Source organism: Euprymna scolopes, chromosome 22, assembly GCF_053919585.1.
Source record: "Euprymna scolopes isolate OS-2025 chromosome 22, ASM5391958v1, whole genome shotgun sequence".
Taxonomy (NCBI): domain Eukaryota; kingdom Metazoa; phylum Mollusca; class Cephalopoda; order Sepiida; family Sepiolidae; genus Euprymna; species Euprymna scolopes.
The window spans coordinates 105,994,579-106,015,505 of record NC_136503.1 but is presented as its reverse complement, the minus strand read 5'-3'; the positions used below and the strand labels follow the sequence as shown (position 1 = coordinate 106,015,505).

Genomic DNA, 20,927 nt, shown 5'->3' with positions numbered 1-20,927 from the left:
ATATTTTAATTCTTGCAGATTTCCTATATATTATTATAATCAATTTTCCACGATTGTTATTTATTATAAAGTTGCGATTTCAAAAATATATCTATAACTTGGGTGAATATATATATATATATATATATATATATATATATATATATAATTGCATTCCTTCAGCTATAATCGAAACCGAAACCAAAACTTATGAGGAATTCTTGATAAAATTATTTATTACAAGAAATAGATTACTTAAGTACCAACAATTATAATCGAAACCGAAACCAAAACTTATTAATTGCTTGTCGCCTGAGGCGCCCCTACCGGGGAATGCCGACGGGGGTGACCAGGCAATTTTTGATGAGGCAAGGGTGCCCCTCCTTTAGGGGAGCTTGCCTATTTCCACCTTCCGGCCTTCTGCCACATTTTGGTGTGGTGGACACCAAATAAATAGCTACCCCATTCTTCGTCCAAAATATTGCAACAATATATATATATATATATATATATATATATATATATATATATATATATATATATATATATATATATAATTGCATTCCTTCAGCTATAATCGAAACTGAAACCAAAACTTATGAGGAATTCTTGGTAAAATTATTTATTACAAGAAATGGAAGTCCATAACAATTAAACGACAGTCACTCGGATGTAAGCGTGACACACAAAATAGATAACACAAACGTTATCCTATTATTAGTAATAATAGTAATAAGACAGTAATAATGGTAATAAAATCGTCATGAAACGTGATACAGCAACAGATTTCGCCGATTTCATTTGTGCCACTGGCTCTCTCCACATAATTTCATAAAGATACGAACCAAACAGAGTCACCGAACTCCCGTCGATTCGTTCCGTGTGACACAATCTTTTTTTTTTTTTTTTCGCAAGGTCAAGGCCGCTTTTTAGTCAACAAAATGCCAACTGGGCAGCCATATTGATTTTTTTATTCATTTAATGTTTACACATTTTAACCGTGCATTTCTCGAGTTTCGATGGATAAAATAAATTAACTTTTTTTACAGAAAATGATTCCTCGTGTCATAATGTTTAAGATAAGAAATATTTTTAATGCCTTGTTTTTCTCGTATCAAACCCTATTTTGCGACATTACCCAGTAAAAATAGTAATAACAAAAATAATAATAACAACAGTAAAAATAGTATTAACAAAAATAATAATAACAACAACAGTAAAAATGGTATTAACAAAAATAATAATAATAATAACAACAGTAAAAATAGTAATAATACTAATACTACCACTGATAATAATCGTCATAATGATACAATTGTAATAGCAATAATAAAACTGATGATGAAAATTATGTTTAACTGAAAAAGAAACAGCAGAAAAAAATGCCGTCCATTTTCTATTTTCTTTGGATTTTTTTTTTCATTTTTATATGCATCCACACATTTCTATAAGAAGCTTTGTCTGTCATTTTACTTTTCTTTGGTCTGTCACGTTTACGTTTGCAATCATATTTTCATTGCTGAACAAGCAGATTAAATTGATACATTTTATTTGAGATGTGTCCAGTTGGTTGGTCTGTCACACTTAGTTTAAAATTACAGCAGTTCGGTTGATCATGCTTCAGTTTAGATAGACTTTTTTGTTGGGTTGTCGTTCTTCATTCTGAAATATCATTTTCATTGGTCTGCTCATTGTTATAAATAGGATTTTTGTTGGTCTGTCATATTTCAGTTTTGAATACCTTTTTCGTTAGTCTGTCATGCTTTATTTTGAAATATCATATTCGTTGGTCTGTCACGTTTTATTTCGAAAAAGCATTTCTGCCGAAACATGCAGAATACACAGACGTAACTTAAGAATTTCTGTTTTTGTTTTATTCCAACTATTTTTTATGTAAGAATAATCAGTCAAAAAAAAAAAAAAAATTTCAAAGAATAGTGGTTTCACAATTCCCGTATCATTAAATGATTCCTGTTGACATTCTCGTCGAAAGACTTTTATTTTTGTCTGTGTTTTTTCAACAAAATCTACTAATATTTTTGAAATACAAAAAAAAAAAAATCTCATGGTGATATTTCAATAAACTGTAATTTTGAAAATTAATGGCGAAAAAAAGTTTTAAAAAATAATTAACTTTTTATCATTTTTGCTTTGTGTAAAGTTTCAATTTCCTCGTTGATTATAAAAAAAAAAAGTGAGAAACCATTATTTGGATGTAAAAATAAATAATAATAAATTTAAAAAAAAAAAGCTAAAATAATCTTTCTTTGTCGTCGTTTAGTGTTTTTTTTTTTTTTGTTTTTTTTTTGTACAAGTGGGGAAGGCGGCAACAAAAATTAACACAAATCTTCCATAGTGAAAGAGCATAGAACAAATAGGTGCCTTCAATAAGTTTCCAGATTTTTTTCGCATGGGCACTTTAATAAGTACACACATAAAACTCTAGTCTCCTTCGAAGTAATCTCCTCCAGCTGCAATGCACTTGTTGTACCGTTCCAACAACTTCTGGAAGACCCCATGGAAGTCCTCTTGTGTGAACGTGTCAATGACCCTCGTCACAGCCTCTTTCATCTCCTAAATTGTCTTATAACGACAGCCTCTAAGGTTTTCCCTGAGCTTAGGGAATAACCAAAAGTCACAGGGAGTAAGGTCTGAACTATAGGGAGGGTGAGGAATTGTCTTGATGCCAATCTTGGTCAAATCGTCTGTGATAAGGATGGAGTTGTGAACTGGTGCATTCACACAAATCTTCCGCATCTTCAGTTCCTCGCAAATAATCGTGTGTACAGTTCCCACACTAACATCAAACTGTGCACTTTTTGTCTCTATAGACACACAACGGTCTTTATCCATGAAATTCTTTATTTGGCCAATCAACTCTGTGTTCTGACTTCTTTACTTCTCTCACATCTATCATCATCCCTCACAGACTCCCTCTAATCATCCCTCACAGACTCCCTCTAATCATCCCTCACAGACTCCCTACCTTCCTTGAATCTCTTATGCCACTCAAAAACTTATGCTCGATTCATGCAAGATGGTTCAAAAGCAGCCTGAAGCATTCCATACGTTTCTGTGGCATTTTTTCTAAGTTTAAAACAGAATTTTATTGCATATCATTCTTATAAAATGTTCTCACGTCCAGATTGCATTTTTGAAGTACACCACTTGCGACAATCAGGCTGTAGTAGGGTGTATTTCAATTCCTGCTGTAGCTGTTCATTTGAATCTGAAATTATAAAAAGTAGTCAGTCATCTTATAAGATGTATAGCAATATCATATTGAATTTCCAAGAGTCTATGACAATTTTAAACACTTGCACAAAAAAAAGTCTGGAAACTTATTGAATGTGCCTTATAAACGAGAGCCAAAACGTGTACATATTACATAGTCGTCTATGTAAGTTTGTATATGTGTGTGTGTATATATATATATATATATATATATATATATATATATATTTCCCCAAAATCTCTGGCCTTGACGGAGGGGAAACAAAAACTTGCTGCTATGGTTTCAAATGATCTTAAATAACAGCAAGGGGAGACTTGATTCCAAATATTTCTCATATGTTATCTCCCCTCTTTTGGAAATAAGGTACGATTATGAATATCTCCAGTATCAAATAATCTTTATACACTGTGAAATTTATTTTATGTTGGAAAACACAAGAGGGGAGATATAACATATGAGAAATATTTGGAATCAAGTCTCCCCTTGCTGTTATTTCAGATCATTTGAAACCATAGCTACAAGTTTTAGTCTCCCCTCCATTAAGAGAGGTTTTGGGAAAATATCAGATATTTTGTAATTCATATGCAAAACTAGGAAAACAAATAACTATGATTGAAATATTTGTAAAGGTGCAGTATCTTTTCACCCTAAAAAAAATCCTTTAAAATTACCACTATTATAGGTTTTCGAGGGTGCTGAAAACGAAAACAACAGTAAAAATTTCAGGAAACGAGTAGTTTCCACGATATGAAAAAATTATAAAGTGGGGATCACTTTTTTATATTAATTTAACGGAAAATGAACATCCGCTTTATAGCCATGGTGGACATAAAGTGGGTGCTCATTTCACGTTAAATTAATAAAGAAAAGTGATTCCTTACTTCTTTAAACAATAATGTACGACCTTAAGAGCAAATGTCACGCAACCCACTGCACAATTCAGATCATTACCTTTCCAACGAGCTTTCATTTGTTAAATTCTGATCAGTAGTTGCCGAGATTTCAAACTTATGAAATTGCCCAAAAAGTTGTATATCTATATATTGATATATCTATACTCATTGGCAAATTGAATATTGAAATGCTCATATCTTTGGTTCTATGGGACAAAATTACATGAAAGCTTTTTGAAGATTATGATACCATTTTTGGTTCAAATTTTATGACAATTGATTTAAAAAAAAAAAACTATATTTTCAAACTAACAAAATGTGCCCAAATTAGCAATATATTTGGCAAAATCATGTTGACATTACGGTTCTCGTCAGATCACCGAAGTTAAGCAACGTTGAGCCTGGTTAGTACTAGATGGGTGATCATTTGGGAATTCTAGGTGGTGTATGTGCTCTCTGCTTATCTCGGCATTTGTTTCCAGTCGTCTTGTACACTTCACTTGCTACTGGTATTTAACAATATCGACTCAGGAGATGTGTGGTTGGAGATTGCGCACCTGCCACAAAAAGTTCTTGCGCAGGCAGCACTTCGTGGGTATCCATAGTCTGTCAAAGACTGCAGGAGCCTTTTTTTATGTCTATATATATATATGTGTGTGTGTGTGTCTGTTGTCTTCTCTAGTGTTCATGATCATCTATGTAATTTTCGTTGCATGTGTGTATGTTGTTAACACATAATATACAGATGTAGATATCTTCTACAACATGTGTATGAACATGTATGTGTGTGTGAGTGTTACTATATGTATGTGTGCATGTGAGTGTGACTATATATCTATAAAAGTGAATGTGTGTGTGTGTACATTTCCCTACGCAATAACTCTGTCAATTTTTAGTCTACAGACTTGAAATTTGATTTACAGGGTAGTGAGATTTGGGAAAATCTATGTGATCGGTTTTCGGCCAAATATTTGGCTGTTAAGGAGTCAAAGTTCAACGATTTGACCTTTGAGAACTCTACCAAACTCCTCCGACAATTTTGGGTCTAAACACTTGAAATTTTAGATATAAGTTCCTTGGACATGGATCTAACTTAATAACTTTATTTGAGCCCAAAAGAATAAATGTTAAGGGGTCATAATAGGGGTCAAAGTTTAAAAAATTGACCGTTTTTTTTTGGGCTTTTGTTTTTTTCCCAAATCTCAGTACCATATGTATATCAAATTTTGAGTCTGTAGACTAAAAATTGACAGAGTTATTGCATAGGAAAATGTACACAGACACACAGATACATAGACAGACACACAGACACGTTAACTTTTATAGATATATATATATTTATTTAAATTAGTATTTATGACACGTAAAATCTGACTGATAAGAAATTTCAATTAAATTTAAATATATATATTTTCATATTTATTTATACACTAGCATTTCAGCCCAGCGTTGCCCGGGTGTTTGGATGTGCATATGGAGCAAAAAAAAAAGTGGTAGTAGGAAGCCAGGCTCGAACCCGTACCACAAAGGAGGAAAAGAACAGGAAAAAAAAACTGACGTCTATGCTGTTACGACCACCGCCAAACCGGGAGTGATATATTTTAATATTAAGGCAAGACGATCGAAAGGAGAGGTTGACTTTCAAAAATATCGGCGAAAAAAGCGACCCCCCCCCCCTCTGTAGAAACGTGCCCAGTTTAAGGTGAAGATATTAATGTTTTTAGCCAATTTTTCGATATTTGTCGTATGAAAGGTCGAACTTCAAAACAATAGTGATCTTGAGAAAATCCGCCGCATCTGTCGAAAGTGTTGGGCAGACATGCAAACATACATACATGCATTTATATATTGGTAACTAAAAATTTTCGACCCAAACCGATGAAAAAGCTTGCCCTATCTCTGAATACCCTTTATGTAAAGTTTCAAATGTTTAGACCAGAAATTGTCTGAGTAATTTGGTAGAGACTGCAGAGGTCAAACTTTTTTTTAACTTTGACCCCTATTATGACCCCTAAACATTTGTTTTGGGCTCAAATCAAGTTATTAAGTTAGATCCATGTCTAAGGAACCTATATCTAAAATTTCAAGTGTTTAGCCCTCAAACTGTCGGAGGAGTTTGGTAGAGTTCTCAAAGGTCAAATCGTTGAACTTTGACACCTTAACAGCCAAATTTCTGGTTGAAACCGATCCCAAAGATTTTCCCAAATCTCAGTACCCTGTATATCAAATTTCGAGTCTGTACACAGACAGACAGACACACAGACACTTCACTTTTATATATATATATATATAAATGTGTGTGTGAATGTATGTAGGAATGAATATATACATATATATATATATATATATATATATATATATATATATATATATATATGTGCCTGCGTGTATGTGTGACTATATGTATGTCGGTCTGTATGAATATATAATTATATATGTGTGTGCGTGCCTATGTTAGAATATATGTATTCATATATGTAGGAAATAATAAATACAATTCCATAATTAAAATAAGCCGCAAAATATCCACATCTGAACATGTCAAATACAAAAGAGTCAAACATTTTTTCTTCTTTTCGGAATTGAGTCTTTTCACAATATCTGCAAAATCAAGGTTAATGCACAGGAAATAGCTTTTCACACATACGCACAACTTGTTTCCATATATATATATATATATATATATATATATATATATATATATATATATATATATATATATTAAACACACACCTATACCTACACATTTATAAAGTCAATCTCGTTCATTTTGCATCCATTATATTTCCATTTTCCAAAGTTTTGGAGATAACTCCAAAATGTTTCAATCTTTTTTACCAATTTGTTTTGAAAATAACATTGAAAAGTGGAAAGGGTTTATATATATATATATATATATTTTTATTCCTGATTTTGTTTCGTGGGGGTGGGGAATTCGTCAAATGTATATATCGAACATAATTGATGCATTTTATGGATTTGGCATTATTTCCCCCTAAATGTCGATGTTATTAATCGACTTCATTTTACTTAAAAATTAATTATTTCATTAATCATTAACTTCCTCCCCTCCCATCCGGAGTCATTGTCATATTCACCCCTCCTTTTATCTTTTTATTTCAGTATTCCTCTTCCTCCTCCTCCTCCTCCTCCTCCTCTTTTTATTTTATTCTCCTTCTCTTCTTCAGTCACTATTTTTCCTCCTATCTCTAAATTGTTTGTTCCTCTACCTTTTTAATAAAACCCTGTTTTCTCCTCCTCTTTTTTACTCACATCTTGCTTTCTACTCTTTCTCCTCCTCTTACCTTTTCCTATTTTCTCCTCCTACTCATCCTGTCCTTTACTCATTCTCTCGTTTTTCATCTTGTTACTTCCATCTTCCTACTCTCTGCTTTCTTTTTGCTCCTCCTACTCCCTACTTTATATTCCTCCTCCTCCCATTCCCTGCTTTATATTCCTCCCCCTTCCATTCCCTGCTTTATACTCCTACTGCTACTATTGCCATTACTTGCTTTATACTCCTCCTTCTTCCACTCCCTACTCCCTCCTCTTTCTCCTCCTATTTTTTTTTTTTTGTTTTGCTTTCTCATTCTCTTGCATCCCTTTCTCCTCTGTCTACCTTTTTCCTATTTTCATTTTCTCCCCCTCTTTCATCCATTTTCTGGTTTTTATCCTCCCCCTCCTATTCACTTCTTTTGTAAATTTTGTTCACGCCATCATCTCTATTTCTCTATCTCCTCTTCTTTTGGTACTCTTACTCTCCCCTGCTTTATCTCCCTCTCAGTTCCCACTTTCTTCCTTTTCTACTACTTACTTTCTCCCATTCCCTCCCGAAATTCCTTATTTTGGACTGCTCTCCCCTTTCCTTTCTTCCTAATACTCCTCCCCTCCCCTTCCTGCTACTTCTCTGCTTACATTTCATGAGACTACTTCTTTTCCCTCCCTCCTGCTACTCCTTCCCTTCCCTCCCTCCTGCTATTTCTCCCCTCCCCTCCTTCATCCTACTCCAACTCTTCCTTGTTTTCTCCTATTCCTCCCATTCCTTGCTTTCTCCTACTATTCTCCTTCCCTGCTTCCTCAACCCCTCCCATTCCCTGCTTCCTCCACCCCTCCTATCATTTGCTTCCTTCCACCCCTCCTATCACTTGCTTCCTCCTAGGCCCCCTATCCCTCCTTCCTCTTACTATTCCCCTTCCTTCCTTGTTCCTCCTCCTCCTTCCTTCCTTGTTCCTCCTCCTCCTTCCTTCCTTGTTCCTCCTCCTCCTTCCTTCCTCATTTTTTTTACACGGTGGTCACCACTTATCAAGGTCAGAAAGCCACTCAGGGATAAGGGTTATTGCAAGTACAGTACGTTAGTATGGAGATTTGATGAAGTGTTTACTTAAGGGGGCAGTTCATTAGGAATTTGTTTACGTTGGACTTGAAGACATCCAAGTTGTAGTCCGGTGGGAAGCAGGCAGAAGGAACAGAGTTCCACAGGCGTGCCGTTCTAAGAAAGAAGCTTTGTCCATGGAATCCGCGTTTTGATTTAAGCACAGATAAAGAGTGGGGATAATCATCCCTTCCTTGCTTCTTCTTACTCCTCCCCTTCCTTGCTTCTTCTCCCCTTCCTTGCTTCTTCTTACTCCTCCCCTTCCTTGCTTCTTCATACTCCTCCCCTTCCTTGCTTCTTCATACTCCTCCCCTTCCTAGCTTCTTCATACTCCTCCCCTTCCTTGCTTCTTCATACTCCTCCCCTTCCTTGCTTCTTCATACTCCTCCCCTTCCTTGCTTCTTCTTACTCCTCCCCTTCCTTGCTTCTTCTTACTCCTCCCCTTCCTTGCTTCTTCTTACTCCTCCCCTTCCTTGCTTCTTCTTACTCCTCCCCTTCCTTGCTTCTTCTTACTCCTCCCCTCCCTTGCTTCTTCTTACTCCTCCCCTCCCTTGCTTCTTCTTACTCCTCCCCTTCCTTGCTTCTTCATACTCCTCCCCTTCCTTGCTTCTTCATACTCCTCCCCTTCCTTGCTTCTTCTTACTCCTCCCCTTCCTTGCTTCTTCTTACTCCTCCCCTTCCTTGCTTCTTCATACTCCTCCCCTTCCTTGCTTCTTCATACTCCTCCCCTTCCTTGCTTCTTCATACTCCTCCCCTTCCTTGCTTCTTCATACTCCACCCCTTCCTTGCTTCTTCATACTCCTCCCTTCCCTTTCTTCTTCTTACTCCTCCCCTTCCTTGCTTCTTCTTACTCCTCCCCTTCCTTGCTTCTTCTTACTCCTCCCCTTCCTTGCTTCTTCTTACTCCTCCCCTTCCTTGCTTCTTCTTACTCCTCCCCTTCCTTGCTTCTTCTTACTCCTCCCCTCCCTTGCTTCTTCATACTCCTCCCCTCCCTTGCTGCTTCTTACTCCTCTCCTGCCTTTCTTGCTTCCTCCACCTCTTCCACTTTCACTTCCTACTACTACTTCCAGTCCCTTCGTCAGCCTACTCCTTATTTTCTGCCTCCTACTCCTCCCTTTCCTAGCTTCTTCTTACTCCTCCCTTACTTGCTTCCTCCTACTCCCCTTCTAGCTTCATCCTATTCTTCTCATTTCCTGCTTTCTCTCCTCATACTTTGTACATTCCCAGTCTAATTCCTTCTCCTCCTCCTTCCCCCTCGCATTTCTCCATTTCCATCTGATCCGATCATCTTTGTCTTCTATCATTCTCTCCTTTTCCTCTCGTTTTAGTTTTAATGTTTGCTTCTTACTTTCTATTCTCTGCTTTCTTCAATTCAATTCTCAGTTTCTTTCTACTTCTCCTCCCATTCCTTAGTCTTCCACCCCCTTCCCCATTATCTGCTTCTTCTCTCTCCCCCTCCATTCCTATGTATCTTCCTCCTTCTCTCCATTCTCTTCTTCTACCTCATCCTACTCCTCTTATTCTCTGCTTCTTCCTTATCCTCCTCCTATTCTCTGCTTCTTCCGCCTTCTCCTACTCCTCCTATTTTCTGTTCCTTCTTCCTCCTCCTCCTCCTCCTCCTCCCTGCTTCGGCGTCCTCTTCCCATTCCCTGCTCCTCCATCAGCCGCCCATTTCCATGCCTGCATGTTTTCGTCCCATTCTTTTTTTTTTTTTTTTTTTCTTCCCATCCTCTGGATACACTTTATCTCATCTTTTTTCTCTCCTTCCGCTCTCCATTCTCTTTCCATCCCCCCCTCTCCTCACGTTAACTCCTTTTTCCACCCTCTTATTTTTACTAATCTCTATCACTACCCTTCCTCCCCACCTATCCTCCATCTCAATTACTATTCGCTATTCACTTCCATACCATCTTAATGGATTTTCTAATCCAACAAATGAAGCGAAAACCAAAATAAATAAAAGACGATTTTCATCATTTAATTATTTTATAGCGAATTGCAAAAACGTTTTCTACAACTGCAAAACATTTCAAACAAACTTTATGAATTGTTCAAATTCCAAATTAATCAAATCAATGAATTCCGTCATCATCATCATCGTCATCATCATCTCTGTGGTCCACATGTGTTCTGCCCATTAACAATAAGATTATAAAATCTTCAATTTTCTCCGCAGATTAGTTTTGACTGCACCTGAGACTAGACATAACATGGATGATCGACAAAAATCCATCATTCAAATTCTTCCAAGCAGATCATGTCTGACTTTAAGTGCTAAAAAGAAAAAATGATTTGACCGCTGTTTGGAACCCCACCCTGACACCATCCTAGCATTTTTATCCTCATCATCACCATCTCGTATGAATCCGGAGATTCTATTGTTGGCATTGGTTTCCTCGATATTTTTCTAGTCAGAATTCTTTCTAGAAAGACATCGGATACTTACATGGTCCTGGATATGACCTTAAACTATATTCGATATTAAAAAGTTTTGTGTAAATCGAAAAAGTTTTTTTTTAATCCTTAAAAGTTTTGTAAATATTTAATATTAAAGAAAATGTTTTGTAAATATTTATTTTTTCTTTTAAATCTTTAAAAGTTTTGTAAATATATTTTTAAAAAATCTTGCACACGAACATTCTAATATGTCTGCTATTTGACGTGTTTACAAGTTTAGAAACAACTAACGACAATGTCAAGGTCGAACAAACGGTGCGGCTTGAATTGTTCGCTTATTTTTGTCGTCTGCTACGGGATAGCTAATCTTTACTTGATCCGCATTTATTAAAAATCATTATTTGGCATTTATTAACAATCATTATTTGGCATTTATTAACAATCATTATTTGGCATTTATTAACAATCATTATTTTGTATTTATTAACAATCATTACTTTGCATTTATTAACGATCATTACTTTGCATTTATTAACGATCATTATTTGGCATATATTAACGATCATTATTTGGCATTTATTAACAATCATTATTTGGCATTTATTAACAATCATTATTTGGCATTTATTAACAATCATTACTTTGCATTTATTTACAATCATTATTTTGCATTTATTAACAATCATTAGTTTGCATTTATTAACGATCATTATTTGGCATTTATTAACGATCATTATTTGGCATTTATTAACGATCATTAGTTTGCATTTATTAACGATCATTAGTTTGCATTTATTAACGATCATTAGTTTGCATTTATTAACGATCAATATTTGGCATTTATTAACAATCATTATTTTGCATTTATTAACAATCATTAGTTTGCATTTATTAACGATCAATATTTGGCATTTATTAACGATCATTATTTGGCATTTATTAACAATCATTATTTGGCATTTATTAACAATCATTATTTGGCATTTATTAACAATCATTATTTGGCATTTATTAACAATCATTATTTGGCATTTATTAACAATCATTATTTGGCATTTATTAACAATCATTATTTGGCATTTATTAACAATCATTATTTGGCATTTATTAACAATCATTATTTGGCATTTATTAACAATCATTATTTGGCATTTATTAACAATCATTATTTGGCATTTATTAACAATCATTATTTGGCATTTATTAACAATCATTATTTGGCATTTATTAACAATCATTATTTGGCATTTATTAACGATCATTATTTGGCATTTATTAAAAATCATTATTTGGCATTTATTAACGATCATTATTTGGCATTTATTAACGATCATTATTTGGCATTTATTAACGATCATTATTTTGCATTGATTAACGATCATTATTTTGCATTGATTAACGATCATTATTTTGCATTTATTAACGATCATTATTTTGCATATATTAACGATCATTATTTTGCATATATTAACGATCATTATTTGGCATTTATTAACGATCATTATTTGGCATTTATTAACGATCATTATTTGAAATTTTATAACAACACTGGGTCCCATTTTTTCCATCATATCAGATTTTTGTGCGAAGTTGACACGAAAAAAATTCTATTTTTGTGGCATTATCAGGTGATTTTTGTCAACGCATATCATCTTAAATATGTTTTTAAGAGAAAAAAATGTTTTGCGAATAACATATATTGATCACCCAATAGAGACATCGATTAGTGTTAACTGAACAGTGGATGTTGATGCACGTAAATTGGATGTTGCTTCATCGTTGTTCAAACTTCAGAGCTTGAACTTCCGTTTATTCAAACTTCGGGAATGCTCGGTAGCAGGGAGGTCTCTCTTCATATTCCAACAGTAATCAAACATCATGATTGCGTCTCAGTGACCCTGATATCTTGTCTCCATCTCTTTTCAATCCTGACAGAATCTCTCCCGATGCTCATGACCCATTGAACCCAAGTTCTCAAAAAACAGGTCCATATTTGAAAATAGGTAGTGCGTCTTGATGTTGCAATCAGCATGTTTCTTAGTGTTACCAAGAAAATTCTTCACTTCCAATTCCACTTCGCTTAATGTTACAATCAGCATGTTTCTTAGTGTTACCAAGAAAATTCTTCACTTCCAATTCCACTTCGCTTGATGTTACAATCAGCATGTTTCTTAGTGTTACCAAGAAAATTCTTCACTTCCAATTCCACTTCGCTTGATGTTACAATCAGCATGTTTCTTAGTGTTACCAAGAAAATTCTTCACTTCCAATCCCACTTCGTTTATTGAGTTTTTGAACTTGGGATCCTTGATGAGCTGTCAGATCTGGAGACCGTCAAAGATGCAAGCTTTCAACTTCTCTATGGTCAATTCTGGAAAAGCCTGTCACAAGTTAGTAAAGTTACCATCCTAGTCCAGGGCCTTGGTGAACCACTTGATTAAGCTGAGCTTGATGTGCATCGGTGGGAAGAGTATTTTGTCTCTGTCCATCAGAGGGCGTTGATGATGTTCCTTTTATGCAAAGCACTAATTCCTCCTGCACAGGTCAGTCCTTCTTCATGTAATGGTGCACCAATTTTTGGAAAATTTCTAGGTTTCATGACTTCAAACTAATCCCTTTTCAACATAATCACCATGAACTACCAGTTGTGAATACTTCTTGTCATTAAAATAATAATTTCCAATCAAAACAATTATTCAACATGCCATTTTATCACTCGCCAACTTCTAAAATACTCCACATATGTTAACTCCGTACAAAATTGTAAAAAATGACATGTAGTCATAGTTCAAAACTTTGACCTGATTGAACAAAGCCAATGTGATTTTTGGATTCAGCGCATCAGATTTGTTCTAAATCAGCTGTAAAAACGCAGACAATTTTTTTTTACCAGTGCAATCATTATTTTGCATTTATTAGCAATCATTATTTTGCATTTATTAGCAATCATTGTTTTGCATTTATTAGCAATCATTATTTTGCATTTATTAGCAATCATTATTTTGCATTTATTAGCAATCATTGTTTTGCATTTATTAGCAATCACTGTTTTGCATTTGTTAGCAATCACTGTTTTTCATTTGTTAGCAATCACTGTTTTTCATTTGTTAGCAATCACTGTTTTTCATTTGTTAGCAATCACTGTTTTGCATTTGTTAGCAATCAGTCTTGCATTTGTTAGCAATCACTGTCTTGCATTTATTAGTAATCACTGTCTTGTTTCCACTGTTTTTTATTTAACCATGACTGTTTAACATCTATTAACAATCATTAAAAATTTCCATTTTGTATTTCTTAACAATCATTGTTTTGCACTCAATAGCAATCATTGCTTTTCATTAACAATCATTATTTTCATTCGCATCACCAATTGTATTTTCTTTTACAGAATCTGAGCCTGAAATTCATATCACATGCTTTCAGCACAGTAAATCCACAGACAAAAGAAATTTATTCCCTGCTTGGTAAGCCTCGTTTTCATTTCACGTCTCATTTCATTTTGACCATGATTCACTGCTTTCGAACGATATTGATTTGGTGGAAGTGCACTCAACCAGAACTCATGAAGTTCCGGGTTCAATTTCCAGTAATGCCGATCCGGCCAAGCATACTAATTGTATTTATAGACACCATAGTATTAAAACAAATGAAGAAATTTGTTGTAAAGGATGTCAAAATCAGAAAGGTATTACTATGGAAAGTGTAAAATGATATAAATTGTTGTAGATGAGGTAGCAGGAGTGGGGGGGGGGCTGAAGATCATGTGACTTCAACTTTCACTTCTCACAAGTCGGCTGACAGTCTCCAACTTATCATTTTTGAAGTTGGTTTAAAAAAAAAAAAAAAAAAAACTCTTAACTTTGTAGTGCCGCTCTTGGTTTTGGATAGTGTATTTTGGCGGCAGTAACGTTTCTGAAAAGTGTCAAGAACAGCGCTATATAATGAATACACATATAGTTAAATTGGTGAATGAAAAAGATGAATGGTGTAAACGGGTCACCAGTTAGCAAGAGCTAACTCAACAATTTGAATACGAACACATGCCACCAGAAGGTAAATCTCTCTCTCTATCTCTCTCTCTCTCTCTCTCTCTCTCTCTCTCTCTCTCTCTCTCTCTCTCACACACACAAAATTTTGAAACAAACTTTGATATTATTCTATTATGAAGGATGAGAGTTTGGTGATGGGTTTGTTATCCACCAACTCAAGAACTACTTTCATTGGATAGTAAGTGGTTACTTCTTCCGTTTCACTATCTGAGTCTGTGCAAGTATCAGTGTTCGGGTGTGGTCTTTTGCATAATTCCATGATTTTATTTGTGTTAGCATGCGGTTTATTGTCAGGTGCCATATTTTATTTTTTTTATTCAATTTTCACCCTAAACAAGGCACAGTGCCACTTTGAAGTAGGGGGCTACTATTGGGGACATAAGTTGCAGGGGTATTATGAAGAGAGATGAGTAGCAAGATGTCTGTTCACATGACACTTGAACTTCTGCATGTCAGTACAGTTGGGAAAGCAGAATCCTGTAAGGGAGTTCCAAAGTCTAGCAGTTCTAGAGAAGAAATTATTAGAGTAGAAGGCCTTCTTACACCTAAAGATTTCTACTGTAAAGGGGTGGGATTTGGCTGCTTGTCGGGTTTGTCGGGGGTATTCACGTCGAGGGGGGTACAAAGTGCTTGTAGTTCGTCAGAGCACTCACCATTAAAGTACTTGTAGAACAGGCAGAGGGATGCAGCATTTCATCAATAGGACAGAGGCTGAAACCTAGATGACAGTTCAGGACCTATCAGGTTGGCGACTCTCTTTTGAATCCTGTCCAGGAGTGAGAGACAAGTAGTAGATGCACCAGCCCAAATGTGACAACGGTACTCCATACATGGGCGATTGGTGGCCTTATAGAGGTACAAGATACTTTCAGGCATAAGTAGTTTTCTAGCATGGTAGTGAGAGCCCACCTTTCTCGCAGCAGCCTTGGCAATGCTCGCCACCCACATGCTGCCTAATTACTAGGGCTATGACAACAGCATATTCTTTTCATTGTTCTGACTCTCGAGTATATATATCCGACACAGACACAATTAATCAACCGAGAACCACATCACTCTACATAAAAACATAAGATATCAATAGATATATACCTGAGAATCAAAACAAGGAAAAGAGTATGCTGTTGTCATGGCCATACTAATTACTCATCCATCGACACTTTTTTAATTTGGTTTATTTGTTTTTCATCTCCTCAACATTTAGTGTTATGTATTGTCTTGTTAGGAAGAGATGAGTGACGTATTTTATATTTGTTGTGAGTGTTTATATTAGAGTGTTCATATTAGGGAGATTCATATTGTGGAGAGCTCATATTGGTGTGAGGTAGGTATATTTAATACAGAGACAGGGTACATTTTAATACAGAGCCGGGAACATGTTATAGACATTGAGAGGTGGATTTAGATATATAGATAGATAGATTGAAGAGAGATTGACATTTATACGTTTGACAGTTCCGGGAGTGTTTCTATAAACATTATCTTTCTTTAACACATATATTTTTGAGATGAGGATCTCAGTCTTTTATCATAATGAAGGAACATTTATTATTTATATTAACTGAGGGGGAGACGAATTCTTAAGATGATAGAGACTCATTCTTAGATGAGTTTATATGCAGTCTTATAAATACAGATGAGTGGAACACAAGTCTATAATACAAATTCACAATACGTTTCTGTTGAATAACATAACCCGAAGACGCAGATACAAAATTATGAAGTTGTTCGTTTATTCTATTCGACCGGTCAATGGCTTTGCATCAAGGAATTCAAAGTCTCTACATGATTTTTTCTCCTCCCCTTCGCTTCCAAGGTTCGATGTCAGCTCTGTCTGTCCGACCTTGTCCTGACCTGACTTCTCTCTGACTGACTGACTTACTGACTTAAAACTCTCTATATTGAGAACTCATGACGTCATTGCATGACCAATCAACGTGCATATCTGACTCATGGCCTGACATGCCTCACGTGTGCAAGCATACATCGCTCCTCACATATTTACAACGACTGATTTCTCTCTAACCTAATTTTCCTAACCCACTTTACAAATATGTTGCCCATTTTCTATTGTTTGGATCTAGATTCCTTATTTTAATATCATTTCATTAACAGAAACAAAATTGCATTATCACATTCCTTTTTCAATAAACAGATATCTAACTATTTTATGTGAACTAAACAATGGTTAATTCTACATTCCATTTTAAATAACATTGTGTATTATTTATTTTAACTTATGATCGGAATTCTCAATTCCAATCCTAGCTTCACAGGTTCGAATCCTCGGCTATCCTATCTCATATTTACTCACTTACAAGAAGAGGTGACTTGTTCTTGTAACAAAAGTAGTTCTTTTGAAGTGGAAAAATCTTCTTCCATAATTTTAGGATGCTATCTTTGCAATTGGAATTTGCTCATCTTCTATAATATAAATTTCACCTGTCTGTTTAAATGTATGTATGTTTGTATGTCTGCCTAAAACTTTCGACAGAGGGGACGGATTTTTACTAAATCAGTATCGTTTTGAAGTTCAAATATTGAAAAATTGGCTAAAAACATTAATATCTTCACCTTCACTTTTCTACAGGAGGGGGTCGCTGTTTTCACCGATATTTTTGAAAGTCATCCTCTCCTTTCGATTGTCTAGCCTTAATTAAAACCTACGTCACTTCCGGTTTGGCAGTGGTCGTAACAGCAAAGACGTCACGTTTTTTCCCGTTCTTTTCCTCCTTTGCAGTATGGGTTCGAGCCTGCCTTTTTTTGTTTGTTTTTTTTGGGTTTTTTTTGCTCAACACACACCTCCAAATACCCGGGCAACGCCGGACTGAAATGCTAGTATCTATAAAAGTGAAAATATCTATCTGTGCATGTGTGTGTCTGTGTGTACATTTCCCAACCAAATAACTCTGTCAATTTTCAGTCTACAGACTCGAGATTTGACATTAAGGGTATTGTGATTTTGGAAAATCTTTTTAATCGATTTTCGGACAAAAATTTGCCTGTCAAGGGTCAACGTTCAACGATTTGACCTTTGAAAACTCTACCAAACTCCTCCACGAATTTTGAGTCTAAACACTTGAAATTTTAAATGTAGGTTTCTTGGACATGGATCAAACTTTTTAATTTGATTTGAGCCTCCAAAAAATAAATGTTAAGGGGTCAAAGTTGGGGTCAAATCTTTAAAAAAAATTGACCTCTGCGGTTTCTACCAAATTACTTAGCCAATTTCTGGTCTAAACATTTGAAATTTTACATAAAGGGTATTCACAGAATGGACAAGCTTTTTAATCAGTTTGGGTCGAAATTTTGAGCTGCGAAGGGGTCAAAGACCAAAAGATTTTACTTTTGCGGTATCTAGCAAACTACTCAGCTAATTTGATTTAAACATTTGAAATTTATACATAACGGGTATTCAGACATGCAGCAAGTATTTTTATCAGTTTTGGGGTGAAAATTTTGCTGCCATAAGGTCAAAGTTGAAAGAGTTGACTTTTGCAGATTATACCAAATTTCTCCAATTTTGGGTCTAAATACTTGAAAATTTTCGATGTAGGTAACTTGGATATGGGTAAAGCTTTTTATTTTGATTTGAAACCAAAATAATAAATGTTAAGGGGTCAAAATTGGGGTCAAAGTAAAAAAAGAAATTGACCTTTGCGGTCTCTACGAAATTAATCAGACAATTTTTGGTCTAAACATTTGAAATTTACATAAAATGTATTCACACGTATTGCAAGTTATGAACAGTACATAGGGCCCGAGCAAAACCGGGTTGAACTGCTAGTGATATATCTATACTTGTAGCCAAATTGAATATTGAAATGCTAATATATTTGATTCTATAGGACAAAAATACATGAAAATCTGCAGGCTTTTTGAAGATTATAATACTATACTATGGTTAAAATTTTATGACAATTGGTAAAAAAAAGAACCTATATTTTCAAACCAATAAAATATGCTCAAATTTGCCTACATTTGTATATATAGTGTCCTGCAGGCCAGCTTCAGTTTTGCTGCTTTGGTTGAATTTTGTTTAGTTTTTTTTTTTTTTGTTTGCTTGTTTTTTTTTGCTTAGTTGTTTTCCCTGTGGTCTTGCCAGGCCACTAATATATATATATATATATATATATATATAGTCAAACCTACAGATGTGATATTTTATTTATATAGTTATTCAAATTCTTGTAATGGTTGAGTGTTTCATTTTTTTTTTCCAGTTGATAATTTGATTCATCAGTTGCAGACGTTAGAAAAAAACAATGATTTATTGCTTGAAAATGGCCTCTGCACTTCGTCCCCTGCGATTGACAAAATAATCAAAATGGTTTGTACATTTCCACACATTTTTTTTTCCTCATTTTTCACTTTTTTACCTCTTTTTGCTTGCCTTTCTTCTTTTTCTCCTACTTTTTCTTCTCGTTCATTCTTCTTTTTTTCTTCCTCCTCAACGTCTTTTCCAACCATCCTTTTTTTTTATTCTTTTTCTCATCCTTTTTCATCTTCTCTTTTTCCTCCTCCTTCTTTACCGCCTCCCCCTCCTCCTCTGCTTTTTATTCTATTTAACCTCCTCATCTTTCTTCATCTTCATAGTTTTCTTTTCCGTTAATTGTGCATAAAACAAGACCTTAAGTTTCAAAGATGGCTGCAGGTCTGACAATTGAAGTATGGAAGCACAAAATGGATACAATACTTATTATAACCAATATATAGGTCATGTCACTAACCTATTTAGTCGGTAAAAAAAAAAAAATAGCTGCTAAGGAGTCAAAATAGTAAACGGATGAAACTTGGCAGGCGTAAGTCGACTTAAAGTGCTTCTCTACCCATGCGCAAATATACATTTATAGGTTTAACAACATTATTTTTTAAGTTTTTTTTTTTCTACATATGGACGTGGCTCAGATTGTAACGAATAAGGCTAGAATGCTATACACATTTTAGTTTCGATTCTAGCTCGCACTTAAGTCATATTTTTTTTAACTTTTGAAATCGTTACTATATATTAGCTACAATATAATAATCAATAGAGAATTGGCTCTATAAGAATGAATAGAAAATCTGCATAAATTAAAATATCATATTTAAGCGTATTTTATGACCAGGCAATGCCGGGCAACCTTCTATTACGTTACACTAGCACATATAAGCACCTACGCATATATATGTATAAAGAGTTTCTTTTGTCATTAAAGACATTGCAGAAAAAAAGCAAAGCGGTAAAAACGATCGAGAGTAGAAAGTTATTAATTAATTATTAAATTCAAAAGAGGAATTAGAAAAGGGATGAAAAGGTAAGAGCCGAAGAAAGTAGGGTGGACGTTTGTGTCAGCCGTTAACAAGAGGAGAGGGGGTAGTAGGTTGAGTATGAGAGGAGAAGGAGTTAAGGTGAGGGGTAGTAGGAGGAAGAGAGAATAAAAGCACATGATAGATAAATAAATTTATTCCGTTAATTTTTTGTTCCATGAGGATCCTTCGTGTTGTGATATCAGAGAAATTGAAGAACCCAGATTGTTGTTTTTAGAATTTTTTTTTTTTTTTTTTGTGAAAGAATACTCTTTCAAAGTCAATAGAGATTAGATCCGGTTCCCGTTGATTTTTCTGTGGCAGCTTGGTTCTGCGCAGCTCTAGGAGGTCCGCCTTCTCAGGGCTTGTTGCCTTCTCTCTTTGAGAAGGAGGTTAGTTTATTGCTAATCAACTCCCTTCCGGGATTCTGCTTACCCAACTGCACTGATATGCAGAAGTTCAAGTGTAATGTTAACAAACATCTTTTTACTAATTAAGTCCCTGATAGTAGCCCCCTGCTTCAAAATGGCACTGTGCCTTGTTTGGGGTGAAAATTGAAATTGAATAAAAAAAAATTTTTTTTAAATCGTCTAAGGTACGCTTACCAGGGAATATCGATGAGGCTGCTCAGGCACTTTTTGCAGGTCAGAGTGCTCCTCCTCGGGGGTGCTGACTTTTAAATCCCACTTTCCGACCCTGGTATCTAAGTTCTA

The 20,927-nt window shown here is 35.1% G+C and overlaps 1 protein-coding gene across 4 annotated transcripts in view; it reads left to right on the top strand.

The window, feature by feature from the left end:
* The window catches only part of LOC145243622 (protein broad-minded-like), a 403,332-nt gene that overhangs the window by 136,219 nt on the left and 246,186 nt on the right, over positions 1-20,927 (top strand). For all 4 annotated transcript variants that reach the window (XM_080106643.1, XM_080106646.1, XM_080106644.1 and 1 more), the window contains 2 exons: positions 14,265-14,340; positions 19,149-19,255. In XM_080106643.1, the coding sequence (XP_079962769.1) occupies positions 14,265-14,340; positions 19,149-19,255 (183 nt within the window). The remainder of the gene's footprint in view (positions 1-14,264; positions 14,341-19,148; positions 19,256-20,927) is intronic.